Source organism: Pelophylax lessonae (genome assembly GCF_965119305.1).
Source record: "Pelophylax lessonae genome assembly, chromosome: 4".
Classification (NCBI taxonomy): Eukaryota; Metazoa; Chordata; class Amphibia; order Anura; family Ranidae; genus Pelophylax; species Pelophylax lessonae.
The window spans coordinates 484,367,286-484,380,874 of NC_138771.1; the positions used below are offsets into that span (position 1 = coordinate 484,367,286).

The window sequence follows — 13,589 nt, forward strand, 5'->3', positions numbered from 1 at the left end:
TGCAGTTTTCAACAGACACGACAGCCCTGGACAAAAGACGGCCGATCGTTCGGCCGACGATCGGTACGTGTGTACGAGGCATTAGGCTGGCTATTCATTATACAATTTTCTTGTACAATTTTGCTTTAGATTTACCAAAACCATGTAATATGAGGTCAACCTAAATACTTTCAATTCATATGCAGTCAGTCAGGCCCTTGCGCTACGTAGTTGAAGGTAAATCTAAAGGAAATTGAATAGGAAAATTTAATGTATGGCCAGCTTAAAACTAAATGGAAATTTGATACCAAAATTAATCATGGAGCCTAAGTGTTTTGGAATTTCTTGTGTGTATCTAGGAGAATACTAGTATGCTTTTCATTGATAAAAAATGGTCTAAGCGACAAGGAAGTTCCGCCAAGGAAGAAAACTGTTGCTTCCAAGCTTTCGCAATAGTTTGTTTTGCCACTAGTAGAACATAGATGGCCCATTTAAATTGGGGTTTTGTGAAGTCTGGAGGTTTCAAATGCAAAAGGACATGCCACGGGTCTCTGGGAAAGGGGCAGGTTAACGTTTGCAACAGTTTTTCAGGAACTTCGTCCAAAATCTAGAAAGCATAGTGCATGACCACCATGTGTGAAGTACGTCCCCTGGGAGAGAGCAGCCAAGAATGCAGGTATTGGAAGAGTCGGGGCAAAAAGGTATGCTAAACGTGTTGGGACTATATACCACCTGGAGACAAATTTAAAGGCCGATTCAAGCATAAGCGTATTGATAGAACAGGAGGCTATAGTGATCCAGATTCCTATTGTCTACCCTCTCTAGAGCCTTTAGGATTATGTTGACATAGGCATGACCTCCAGGGTTTTTGAGATCATTCAACTGCAATTAAAGTATTGAGATAAGTTTGGGACAAAGAATAGGAAAGGTCACTTTTTGATATTTTCTTCTTTTCATTCAAGTGTTCAAACCTTGGACAGTTGAAAACTGGTGAGGTTATCTGTATATCTGTTCCAAGTCTGTGACTCAAATCATTGGCGTAAGAGGGGACAGCAGGAGAGCCAGGCAATAAGTTTGTTAGGATGGAGGTAGAATAGCAGGCTGCTCAATTCTAGCTTACAATGGTCCGGCTGCCCCTTAAATTGGGAGTGAACTCCCATGCATGACTTTTACCTATAGGTAAGGCTTACCTATAGGTACAGTAAATATCTCCTAAACGTACAGCGTTTAAGAGATATTTACTTTTGATGCAGCCGGTGACGTCACCGCCACATGTGCTCTGAAGCAACTGCATACTGTGCCGTTCCTTTAGAGTCCTGTGTCGTGAACAGCGGCTCCTGCACCCATGTCCGGGAGTGACGTCATCGTGGCTCTGGGCCAATCATACAGCCGGAGTCCACGAACCCAGAAGGAAGACCAGGAGAAAGGTGGAAGTGCCTTCAGCGGTGACAGCGTGCCTCTTAAGGGCTTCATCCTAAGGTAAAGCCTGAGTAGAAATTTGGCCGGGAAATTTCGTTCGACGACCGATCTGCCGATTTTCGGCTTGTTAGTATGGTGCTTCCGACAACCGACTCCGACTTTTCGGGCCGAAAAAATCCTGGTGTGCAGGCTATATAATTTTTGTCGACCGTCAAAACACGTCCGATTTTCGTCTCATTAGTACAGATTTCGATGGGGAAAAATCTTATGAGCAAAACTAGGCATGCGTGAGCACCATGAGACTTTTAGTGCTGAGCTGTTCTACCAATAAATTTGTAATAGCTGTTGATTGAAGGATGTGCTAAGAGATCACTGTACTGTTGGTGCTAAGCCCTTCTGGCTAATAATGTGTTGGTTCCAAGCCTTTCTGGTTTATATTGTGTTGGTTCTAACCCCTCTTGGCTTAAAATGTGTTGGGTCTAAGCTATGTTGGCTAAAAAATTAGTTGGTTCTAAGCCCTTCTGGCTAATAATGAGTTGGTTCTAAGCTATGATTGCTAATATGTTGGTTCTAAGCGGTGTTGGCTAATAATGTGTTGGTTCTAAGCCCTTCTGGCTAATGTGTTGGTTCTAAGCCCTTCTGGCTAATGTGTTGGTTCTAAGCCCTTCTGGCTAATAATGTGTTGGTTCTAAGCCCTTCTGGCTAATAATGTGTTGGTTCTAAGCCCTTCTGGCTAATAATGTGTTGGTTCTAAGCCCTTCTGGCTAATAATGTGTTGGTTCTAAGCCCTTCTGGCTAATAATGAGTTGGCTCTAAGCCATGATGGCTAATATGTTGGTTCTAAGCGGTGTTGGCTAATAATGTGTTGGTTCTAAGCCCTTCTGGCTAATGTGTTTGGTTCTAAGCCCTTCTGGCTAATAATGAGTTGGCTCTAAGCTATGATTGCTAAAATGTTGGCTATAATCTCTGCTGGCTAATAGTGTGCTGGTTCTAAGCTTTGCTTAATGAAAATGTTGGTTGTAAGCTCTGCTGGCTGCTAATGGGTATGTGTTGGCTGTGAATCTTCTCTAGTGGTATTATAATGGCGCTCTGAGTAGAGCCTGCTGCTGTCTTGGTGCTTTTTGACAGAACCATAGGTCTATAAACTTCGGTAGTCTGAGGTGTAAAGTGACTGGCAGTAATGGACTTTTGTTTTGAATTTCTAGTATAAGCAGCACCCTGATGGATGTGGACAGCACAATCTCCAGTGGACGCTCCACCCCATCGATGAACAGTCTAGGATTATCCACCTCGTCCAGCAAAAGTATTTCCTACAACTGCTGCTGGGACCAGTGCCAGACCTGCTTCTCCTCCAGCCCTGACCTCGCCGAGCACATCCGTTCTATTCACGTTGACGGCCAGCGTGGAGGGGTAATTCTTTATTGATCAGTCTAGCATTGATAGGGTTATTTTGCCATCAACTGATACTAGTACTTGGTAGATCTGGAGAATTAAAGCACAACTTTAGTCAAAGCTGTTTATTTAGTTTTTGGTTAGCGTAGCGAAGAGTTCAGAGACCTGCATTTTAACCTTCCCCACTGTAACCAAAGCTATATTCAGTTTCTAGTTGAAGTTAGGCTTTACCACCATCTAACAAACTTTTTCTGCCCTAACTGCATGTAAAAAGTTGTATAAAACTGGCAGGGGGCCATAAAGAAATCTCACATTCAGAGAAATGGTTATTAATGTATTTTACTTTGTTTCCTCGGTTCTGTCATTTCTTCCTATTTGTAAAACTGACTGCAGTGTTGTCTGGGCTGTGAGACACTATCCATGCCAGGGACTGATACTGTCACTAGTATGCTATGAGCAGCAGGGGTGCACCGAAATATAAATTCCAGTGCCGAAACCACAAATTCGATGCACTTGGCCGAAAACCGAAATTGAGTTTTTAAAAAAATATATATTTTTTTATAACTGTTTTATAGTCGACTTTTTAATTATCATCATGAATTATAAGTTAATATGAATTGTCGGCCATTTTGGGCACCTTTTGAAGCAGTGTTAAGAATCCTGCTTGCTGCATTTTTACTGCATATTTGGTGAGTTAAAATAAACGCAGCAAAAACGCACTTCCCTATTAAAATGCATTGAAAATGCAGCAAGAACGCATCAAAGCTGCACCTGTGTTGCATTTTAAATGTATTTTTTGAGTCACATGACCTATAAAAAACACACCATAAGCACACAAAATGGTGTTTTTGGCACCCATTGGCACCTTTTTTTCTTTTAGCACAACGCAGAAAACCCTATCTTTAGCCAATAATTTTTGGCGGCTGAAATTTTGGTGCATCACTAATTAGAAGAGGAAGTTATTTACACAAAATACACCCAACTGGTCAAACGCAAAGGGAATAGAGGAATGAAGACTCAAGGGATTGTATCATCTACTGCCAAATAATTTTACTACTGATATTTTACTGGTGATCAAAGGGTCAAATCGCATTTTCTGTTGCAGGACAAAGCGAAGGTGTAGACTTTCTTCGGTAGAACAGTCCTGGTGTCATTTAGTTAGAATGGATGAAGGCCTTGCAAAGGTTTTAAGGGCCCTCAATGCAACACCTAATCACCAGTTTGTTATGCCTGCATTAGATAAGCCGTTTTACACCAATATGTAATTTCTATTACATTTACCGGCATTATAAGGCCCCTTTCACATGGGGCGGACTCTGCCAGCTCAGCGGGGAAGTCTGTCCGCTGATCCCTGCTGGGCAGGTGGATGGCTGTTCCGTGTCTGCTCTACTTATGCAGAGAGGACACAGAAACAGCCCACTCTCCTCTATGGGTGGTCGGATGTAAAAGAATCGCCTGTCCGTTAACACAAGGCTGCCATCTGATCCGATCTACTAGATGGATGGGGGGAACGGATCCCCATCCATCTGTTTTTAGCAGATCGGATTGGATGTCATGGCTCCTTAGAGGACAATGGAGGGTTCGATCAGGTCCGCCTGAAAAACTGATTGGCGGTTCTGATCAGTGAGCTCGTGTGAAAGGGACCTAAAAGTTTAACCCAGAATTTTTTTTTTTGTACAATATAAATATTTTTAGGTTTTAAAGTGTATGTCCAGGCATGATCTAAACCTACCCGCTAACTTAGCTTTTCCCCTCTAGATCATGTCCAAGCATTGTTTTATTTTACCTTGTTTATGTAACAAGAAACCAATTTGATTATTCCTTGTGACATAATTGCCGGTGTTGTAGAGATTTTGCAGAGGCAGCAGCTGAGAGCTTAGTTCCTTTTCATGTAGGTATTTCCCTTTTTCTACACACAGTGTGGGCAGGCCCTTAGGAATCAGGGCAAGCTCCCTGTGGTCTAGCAAGCAGCACTAAAAATGCAGCTTAACATTTTTTTCCAGTAAAGGCACTGTTCTCAGCCCAACCAGAAAACTAGGAGCCCACTGGATTCTGTGCACATTAACAGGTTTTTTTTATTTTATTTTGCTTATAGGTGGTGTTAACCTCCCTTGCAGTAATCCTGAGTGTGGCTCGGTGTTAATTTTCAGTACCAAAATCGGTAAGCCCGAGCCACATTCGGGATTACCCTGTAGTGAAACTTACCTTGTCCCTGCAATCCCCTGATGTCCTCCGGCCGATGCCGGGATCCATGTTCCGTGTTCCCTCCCCTGCGAGCGCCGTGACGCAGGGGGGTCGGAACCCAGTGGGAAATTAAAAAAAATAAACAAAAACATGACACACATTGTAATACATTGTAATCTGTTAGGATTACATTACTGTGTGAAACCATTTCACCCCAGTTTTGTCCCTAGTGCTTTGTGTAGTGCCCTGCCTGCACTTTTACTGTTCTTTCTGCCTGGAAACTTGAGAACGTCCATGGCATCCAAAAAGCGTCCCTTTAGGTCAATTCTGCGACTGAGCTCAGTGATGTGCGAACTTGGTGCTCTATTGACTGCGGTACGGATCAGGCAGCGCCCCCAAGATTCCCATTTACTGGAGCACCTGGTATGAAAGTAGACGTTGAACACGACAACCCCTTGGCATACTTACATTTGTGACCGATGAGGTTATTGAAAAAATAGTTACTAGAGACAAACCGATACAAAGAGCAACAGTTAGCTACTCTGCCTCGGAAGTTTTCAAGAAACAAAGTGGGAACCAGTGACCAAAGAGGACATTTGGAAATTTCTGGGCCTAATAATACTTAACGGAGTGGTGGGGAAACCCCTGCAGAAGTGGTTTTGGACAACTAATACATTACTTGCCACTCCATTCTTTGGCACAGTCATGTCAGAATACAGATTTTCTCTGATCATGAAATATTTACATGTCGAAAACAACTAAGAATTTGATGAAACTACTCATCCTGCACCAAAACTAAAGAAAATTTGGGAAGTATCTCAAATTAGCATAAAGAATTTCCAATGGAGCTATGTGCCAGAAAGAGATATCAGTATAGATGAAAGTCTAATGGCCTACAAGGGAAGGCTCAGCTGGGTACAATACATTGCATCAAAGAAGGCACGATTTGGCGTAAAATCCTACATACTATGCGATTCGTCAACTGGCTACATTTGGTATTCAGCCATATACACTGGAAAAGGAACAAAATTTGATCCAAAATACAGCAGCTATGGAATGGCAACATCTTTCCTTCTTTGACTCATTAAGCTATTGCGTAACAACCGACAATTTTTATACATCTCCTGAACTTTGAGTTTCTTCTGCAAAACAAACAGATGCCGGTGGAACAATCAGGGCTAACGGGCGCGATATGCCGCCAACGTTTGGCAATAAGAAGATGAAGACTGGAGCTATGGTTGCCTGGCAGAAAGACAAAATGATGGCACTGCGATGGCGTGACAAAGATGTGTGCCTAATGAGTACAGTTCATAATACCTCCACTGTTATGGTACGCACAAAAGGTGGGAAAGAAATCATGAAGCCACAAGTAGTGATAGACTACAATAACACCAAGGGAGGTGTGGACAGAACTGACCAAGCAATGACATTCTACCCAGCAATGGGGAAAGAGCAAAAGAAGAACGACAAGATCTTCAGACATCTTTTTGAGCAATGCTTGTGGAATGCCTACATTCTGCTAAAAAAAAAAATAAAAAAAAAAAGCGAAAAACCTGCGATTCATTCTGACTTCATTTGAAAAGTTGGCGAACGTATCTTTGTGAACTACCAAACACCATCAATGGCTGTGAATAGAGCTGGACGTCGTGCTGTTGGCGTTGTCAGCCCGGAACGCCTGACTGGTCGTCACTTCATGGACTACATCCCAACAACCGAGAAAGTCAGCATCTACAAGGATGTGTGTGGTTTGTTGCTCGAAGCGGGTTGACAGTGAAAGGAAAATCAGAAAGGAAACCAGGTTCCATTGTTCTGATTGCGGCGTCGGACTGTGTGCAGTCATACCCGGGATGTTTACTAAACCAATATAAAGTGTGTACTATTACAGTGATAAGTAATCTTGCACTGTTGTTTGGACAAATTTCAGTGTTTTTGGTTTGATTACATTATTGAATAAAATGCATTATTATTATTTGATTAGAATTGATGATTTTGTGTTTCAAACTTTATCATACCCGGGTCGTCTACTAGACTCTTGTTTGGACAGATTTAAGTGAGTTATTCCTAAGAATTACAGGCCTACAATATAAAACTGATTTCCATGCAAAACAATGTACCGCTTTTAACATTTAAAAAATGGTTTTGTCTGAATTAATATTTTGTTTTGTGACCTCTTTCCTCTGCATGTGTTGCAGGTGTTTGTCTGCTTTTGGAAGGGGTGTAAGGTGTACAACACACCCTCCACTAGTCAAAGCTGGCTGCAGCGACACATGTTAACACACAGTGGAGATAAACCCTTTAAGGTAGGTTGGTGCTGGAGGCTTCTTATTACCTTTTTTATTTTTTTTTTTTTTTTTTACTGAATTGTATAATGGGAGACCAGTTTTTATCTCCTTTGTGCTAGTAGTTTATCCAACAGCTTTCTTGACATGTCTTTGCAGTGCGTCGTCGGAGGATGTAATGCCAGCTTTGCCTCACAAGGGGGTCTTGCCCGCCATGTGCCCACTCACTTCAGTCAGCACAACTCTTCAAAAATGTCCAGCCACAAGTCCAAAGAGGATTCGCCTTCCAAAGCTGGATTGAATAAGCGGCGGAAACTGAAAAATAGACGTAAACGCACACTACGTAAGTAGATGGTGCAAATTGAACATGGGTGATAGAGTGGGACTCTGCCATAGAGGGAGGAGGTGTAGTAGCCTAGCTGTAGTAGCCTGGTCACCTATATAAAGCAGAGTCGGTGCAGCAGCATGACCACTGTTGCAGGCTAAAGAACCTCTCTGGTCCTTCTGGTCTCCTCCAGAGAGCAGAGGAGGTTGTAGTGGCATGATAACTGTTATATACTACCTCTGGTCCTTGTGGTCTCCTCTTCAGAGCTGAGGAAGAACACTGTTGTGACTGTTGTTAGAAGCTATAGATTCTCATTAGTCCTGGTCTCCACTATAGAGCAGAGGAGGCACACTATTCTGACCACTGTTAAAAGTTACAGATCCAGTATTGTGGCCAGTGATAAAAGCTACAGATCTTCCATAGTCCTTCTGTTCTACACTTTAGAGCAGACAAGGGTGTAATGGCCCGACCACTGTTAGAGGCTACATATCCTCTTTAACCTCTTTTGGTCTCCACTATTGAGCAGAGAAGGAGCACTAATGTGAATGTGATGAGGATACAGAACCTCTGCTTCCTCTGATTTCTGCTATACAGCAGAGGAGAACTGTTGGAGGCTACAGATCATTCCTTGTCCTTCTGATCTCCTCTCTAGAACAAAGGAGGAGCAATATTTTGACCACTGTTGGAGGCTACGGATTTCCTCTTGTCCTGGTCTCCTTTGTAGAGCAGTGTTGTGACCCCAGTTGAAGGTTACAGATCCTCTCTGGTCATTTTAATCTCCACTTTAAAGCAGAGGAGGAATAGTATTGTGGCAATGGTTAGAGGTTACAGAACCTCTCTGGTCTTTTTGGACTCCACTATATTGCAGTGGAGATGAAGTGACCTGACCACTGTTAAAGGCTGCAAACCCTGTCAAATTCTTCTGGTCTCGGCCTAGAGCAGAGGAGGAGCAATAATGTGACTACTGTTGGCAACAGATGCTTTATGGTCCTTCGGGTCTACCCTATAGAGCAAATGAGAAGCAGTATTGTGGCCACTCTTAGCAGCTACATATCTTCTCTGGTCCATCATGAATAGTTCTGGGTTTTCTAATTCTGCAGCTTTAGGACAGATGAAAGGTAGGTTACACTGCTTTCTCCATTGCTGAACCAGATCCCCTCATCTGTATTGCTTGCCCTGACCACCATGTGATGTGGTATGTGGGGTTCAGCTCATAATTGTTATGGGAATAGGGTGGTGATATCTGATACGGTCGATGTTATTACACAACTCATCCTAAAATGACCATCGCTTTCTGGAAAATTTTCCCTGATCATTTTGGGAAAGTTGGATATCATGTTTTATGATTCAGTGACTCTTCACACACTGATGTTTTTTCATGATCCTGTGTGTAAAAGTCCAGGTTCTGTAGTGGGGGGAAGCAGTTGAAGCCATTTATCTGTTCAGGGACATGGATAGCCAAAAAACGAGTGTTCCAAGTAATGAAAATCTATTCTTTTTATTCTGGTATTATCATGCCTTGGACACAAAGATACCAGATTGCAGTCGCAGTACTTCCTCCTAGTAGGGCAGTACACACTATTGTGGTTCATTAGGGAATGGTAGGTTAATCTTGTTAAGTCAGCACTTATTCCACTCATACTGGGGATAATTATGGCAGAAGTTCATCATATGTACAACATCACTTTATGATGAGGGAAGCACTTCTCTCTCACAAGGTTATATACTCTTCTTCTGTTTTGACTTCATAACGTTGGGATGATTATATGACATGCAATTGTAAATATAAAAAAAAAATGTTATTTTATTCCCTTAGATGCTTTTTACATTTTGAAGAAATCAACATTTGTTTCTCAGTTCTCTCTCAAAAATTCTACAAGTGTCTTTTTCTTTCACACTGTAGCTTCACCCTTTTCTGGGTGTTTGGGGGTTAAAGGTCAAATGTTTATATCTAAAAAAAACTATCTCCTGCGCTACCACAAAAAAACTTTAAATAATAAAATTTGTGCTACAAATAATTTCCACAATGGTTGCAGCAGCTGTTGTCATGTGTTTCCAACTCAATTTACATGAAAATAAAAACACTGCGCAACCAAATCAGTGCATCAAATTAAGCATATATAAATTCATATATAAACACCAAAAAACATGTTGTGGAAAAAAAAAATATATATGAAAAAAAAATATTATATATTACTCCAGTGTTCAATGAAACCATTCAAAAAAAATGTTTTTTTCCTGTGACTATCAGTAATATAAATATTACCGCACTGTCCTCTACTATATAAGCCTATAATTAAAGGGGTTGTAAACCTTCCCTTTTTTTTTTTTTTTTTTTTTTTTTTTTTAATTAACAAACGGGTCTATACTTGCTGCTCTGTGTAATAGTTTTGCACAGAGTAAAACTGATCCTTTTCTGGGGTCCACCAATGGCGCTCTATGCCCCTCCTCTTCATCTGGTGCCCTCAAGGAAAGAATCTTTTTAACACAGACAATGGGACCCTAACGGTGGGGCTGCCAATGGCTCTTGCTGCTATCAGTCTGTCCAATGAGGAGAGAGACACTGGTTCGAACCGCTGCACTTGCGCACATTGCTGGTTCGGATCAGGCTCCGGTAAGGCGGGTGGGGGGAGGTCTGGGGGGTGCAGCACAGAAGGTTTTTCACCTTAATGCATAAAATGCATTAAGGTGAAAAACCTTAAAGCTTTAGAACCACTTTAAACACTCCCCTTCAGTGAATATCAGTAGTTTGTACAGTCTGGTATTGCTTTCACCACCGGAATTCCCAAATAGTTTACAGAATTATAAGAAGTAGATCACCATCAACCAGTGTATTCGCCACCTTCCAACTGAACCGCTTGCCTAAGGATATTGACCCACTAAAAGTAAGGTCAATCTGCACCTTGCCCTTTAAATGGGGCTATTACTCCTCGTCACCTTGATATAAGCTCTTATCCTGTACACCATAAAAAATCCTCCATACGCAGCTCCAAGGAATAGAAGACAAAACCTCATTGCGCAATATATCAACTCACCATACAGCTTTATTAAGCAGCATGAATAATCATTTGACCTCCGGAAGATTTACCCCCCCCCCCAACCCTTCATGACCAGGCTACGTTTTGTGATACGGCATTGCTGGCAATTGTGCTGTCATGCACTGCTGTACCCCAATAAAATGTAGTTTCACCACAAATAGAGCTTTCTTTTACTGGTATATGATCACCTCTGCATTTTTCTATTATTTGAGCTATAAACCAAAGACCAACAATTTAAAAAAATATATATATATTTTTTACTTTCTGTTATAAAACATATCCAGTAAAAAATCAAATTTCTTCGTTAATTTAGGCCCATATGTATTCTGCTACTTGTTTTTCCCAATAAGCATATATTGATTGGTTTACGTGACCTTTTTAACGTCTACAAATTATGGTATATCTTTATGGAATTTTTAATTTTTTTTTATACTAGTAATGGGGGCGATCAGCTACTTATAGAGGGATTGCGATATTGCAGCGGACAATTGGGCACTAACTGACACTTTGCAGGCACCAGTGACACTAATGCAGTGATCAGTGTTAAAAATATGCACGGTAACTGTAGTGACCCTGGGAAGGGGTTAAATATCTAGGGCGATCACAGGGTTAACTAGCCGGTATTTTTGTGTACTGTATGTGCTCCTTTCCAAGGGGAAGAGATGGATTTTAGTCCCTGCTTTGATTGAACACAAAATCTATCCCCCCCCCCCCCACCTTGTCAGAACACAACTCTGCCTTGTTTACATAGGCAAAGTGCCGTTCTGAGTCTTTGCCCAACGATCAGTGGGTGTCGGTGGACATCGAGTACTCTGCACCCGCAGATCGGCTTCTGCTGTGAATAATCACAGCATAAGGAGGCTTCTTGCGGCGTGCATGCACCCCCTGCAGGTGGAGGTGCTGGATCACGTATGTATATGTGATCCGGTGCAGACCCGCTGCCTTGTTGCAGTAAAACTGCTATGGGACGGTCAGCAAGTGGGTAAAATAACACAAGTGCAATTTGCCTAGTGCACATAGAAACAGTTGCCTCTTTAAAACAAGCGTTTCCCCCTTAAGGGTAAACTTTGGCTTCAGATACCTAACCAAGATGGCAGATTTCCAGTTATACCTGGTTTGATGACATCTGGGCACACCCTGATAAATTTTGTCATCCAACCTTTTTGCGATAGTCATGATTGGATGATGAAACTAGGCGAAATGCACTTTTTTTTCATGTGTGTATTTTTCATGTTTTGATCATGCTGTTTATTTAATCTGTATGGTAAGTTGATATATTGCACAATGAGGTTTTTTCGTCTATTCCTTATAGACTGCACTTTATTATATATTTATCTTGGAGGACAGTGCGGCAATATTTATATTACTGATATTCACAGAAACATTTTTTTGAATGGTTTCATTGAACACTGAAGTAATATATAGTATATTCTTACACATATGTTTTATACATGTGATGCTATGTATGAATTCATATATGTATATATGCTTAATTTGATGTACTTTCGACTTAGTTGAGCAGTGTTTTTATATTCAAATGTTTACAACTGATTTTTTATTTTCAGCGGATTCATATGAAATCTATAACATGTCAGCTTAGTTCCGTCAGCCTTATTTACAGCATGGCCAGGGTTGTGTACAGAATATTTTGGCAAGTCACTAAATGTTTTCTGGTGGTGGTGGGGGGGGGGGTGAGTTTTGGTTAATTGTCAGGGTAGCCGGTCCCTGCATTCTTCCCAATGTTTTGGGTTGGGTTTCCTCCATGCTGGCTGACAGTTACACCTCCAATGGTACCTTCTTCTCTGCCCAGACTGGTCCATAGTACTGTATATTAGATTCAGTACATATTGTGGATTTGGAGTCAACTCCATTGGGTTCTGGTTGGTAAAAAAAAACCTAGATTTTGCAGTCCCAGTGTAGTTGATCAATCAGTTAGTCCTAATCTTTCTAATCGATGAGTGTGCTGAAATCTCCTGGACAGATGGGACGAGATAACATCTCTACAAACTGTGAGTTCCCTTTATCACCTAACACTTAAAGGGACCGTCGTATCCCCTTACTGTGTATTTTCTTCCATCTCGCTGGTTTATATCAGACTAAGCCACGGTGCACTATTTTTGTGCAGCAGGAATCAATGTTGGTTATACACAATATATACAAGTGATCGTTACATAAGGTGGTCCATTTTTTTTTTTTTTGGTACATACAATGATAATATCAAGCATTTTGTAGCAGTCTGCCGAAGCCCAACTCTCTAAATAGACTTTACTGCTTAAAAAGGAACTTTACTCATAAAAACTTGATAAAAATTAATGTTCTTTAGCAAGAACCATATTATGTATTCATAATTATGCCAGCAAAATTAGGGTGTGCTGTAAATTTCCTCCAGCATTGCTTCTTTTTTTTTTCTTAGGCTGCCATTTTGCTGGAGCCCAGAGCAGTCACTTTTTGGGATCTTTCTCCTTAGTCTCAAATTATATGGCACATTCTGCAAAATTGTGTAGTTCCAGCCTTGACTGCATGTATTAGCTGAACAAAGGGGGGGGGGGGGTGCAGAAGCTGAAGAGTGCTTGGATTCACAGTGCTGCCAAGGGAGAGCAAAATCATGAAAATAAGACATTCTCCACAGCAGCAGAGTCTGTCCCGTCATTTCTCCTGCTTTTCTCTCTCCCTAATCTATCCTGCCTCAACACAGGCTGTCTTTTTTTTTTTTTTCCTGTGGTTTCTTCCACCCCCTCAACAGCAGAATGTGTTATGCTGTCAACAGATCGCCCTCTAGTGACTGCTTCACTGCTCTGATTCTCGGCAAAGTGCCAAGAACAGAGGACTGTGCAGAAAAGGATGAGTGAGTTAACAACTGGGTTTAAAACAGCGTGGGTACCTATTTAAAAAATGTTTATATAGCCGTACATCCAAAAGGGCCCGCAGGAAGCAATGTGTCACTACTTAAATTTCTGACAAAAGTTCCACTTT

At 41.5% G+C, this 13,589-nt stretch overlaps 1 protein-coding gene across 3 annotated transcripts in view; it reads left to right on the plus strand.

Annotated features, from left to right (window-relative positions):
* The window catches only part of AEBP2 (AE binding protein 2), a 66,395-nt gene that overhangs the window by 25,724 nt on the left and 27,082 nt on the right, over window positions 1–13,589 (plus strand). For all 3 annotated transcript variants that reach the window (XM_082255209.1, XM_082255210.1, XM_082255211.1), the window contains 3 exons: window positions 2,604–2,808; window positions 7,167–7,274; window positions 7,413–7,596. In XM_082255209.1, the coding sequence (XP_082111335.1) occupies window positions 2,604–2,808; window positions 7,167–7,274; window positions 7,413–7,596 (497 nt within the window). The remainder of the gene's footprint in view (window positions 1–2,603; window positions 2,809–7,166; window positions 7,275–7,412; window positions 7,597–13,589) is intronic.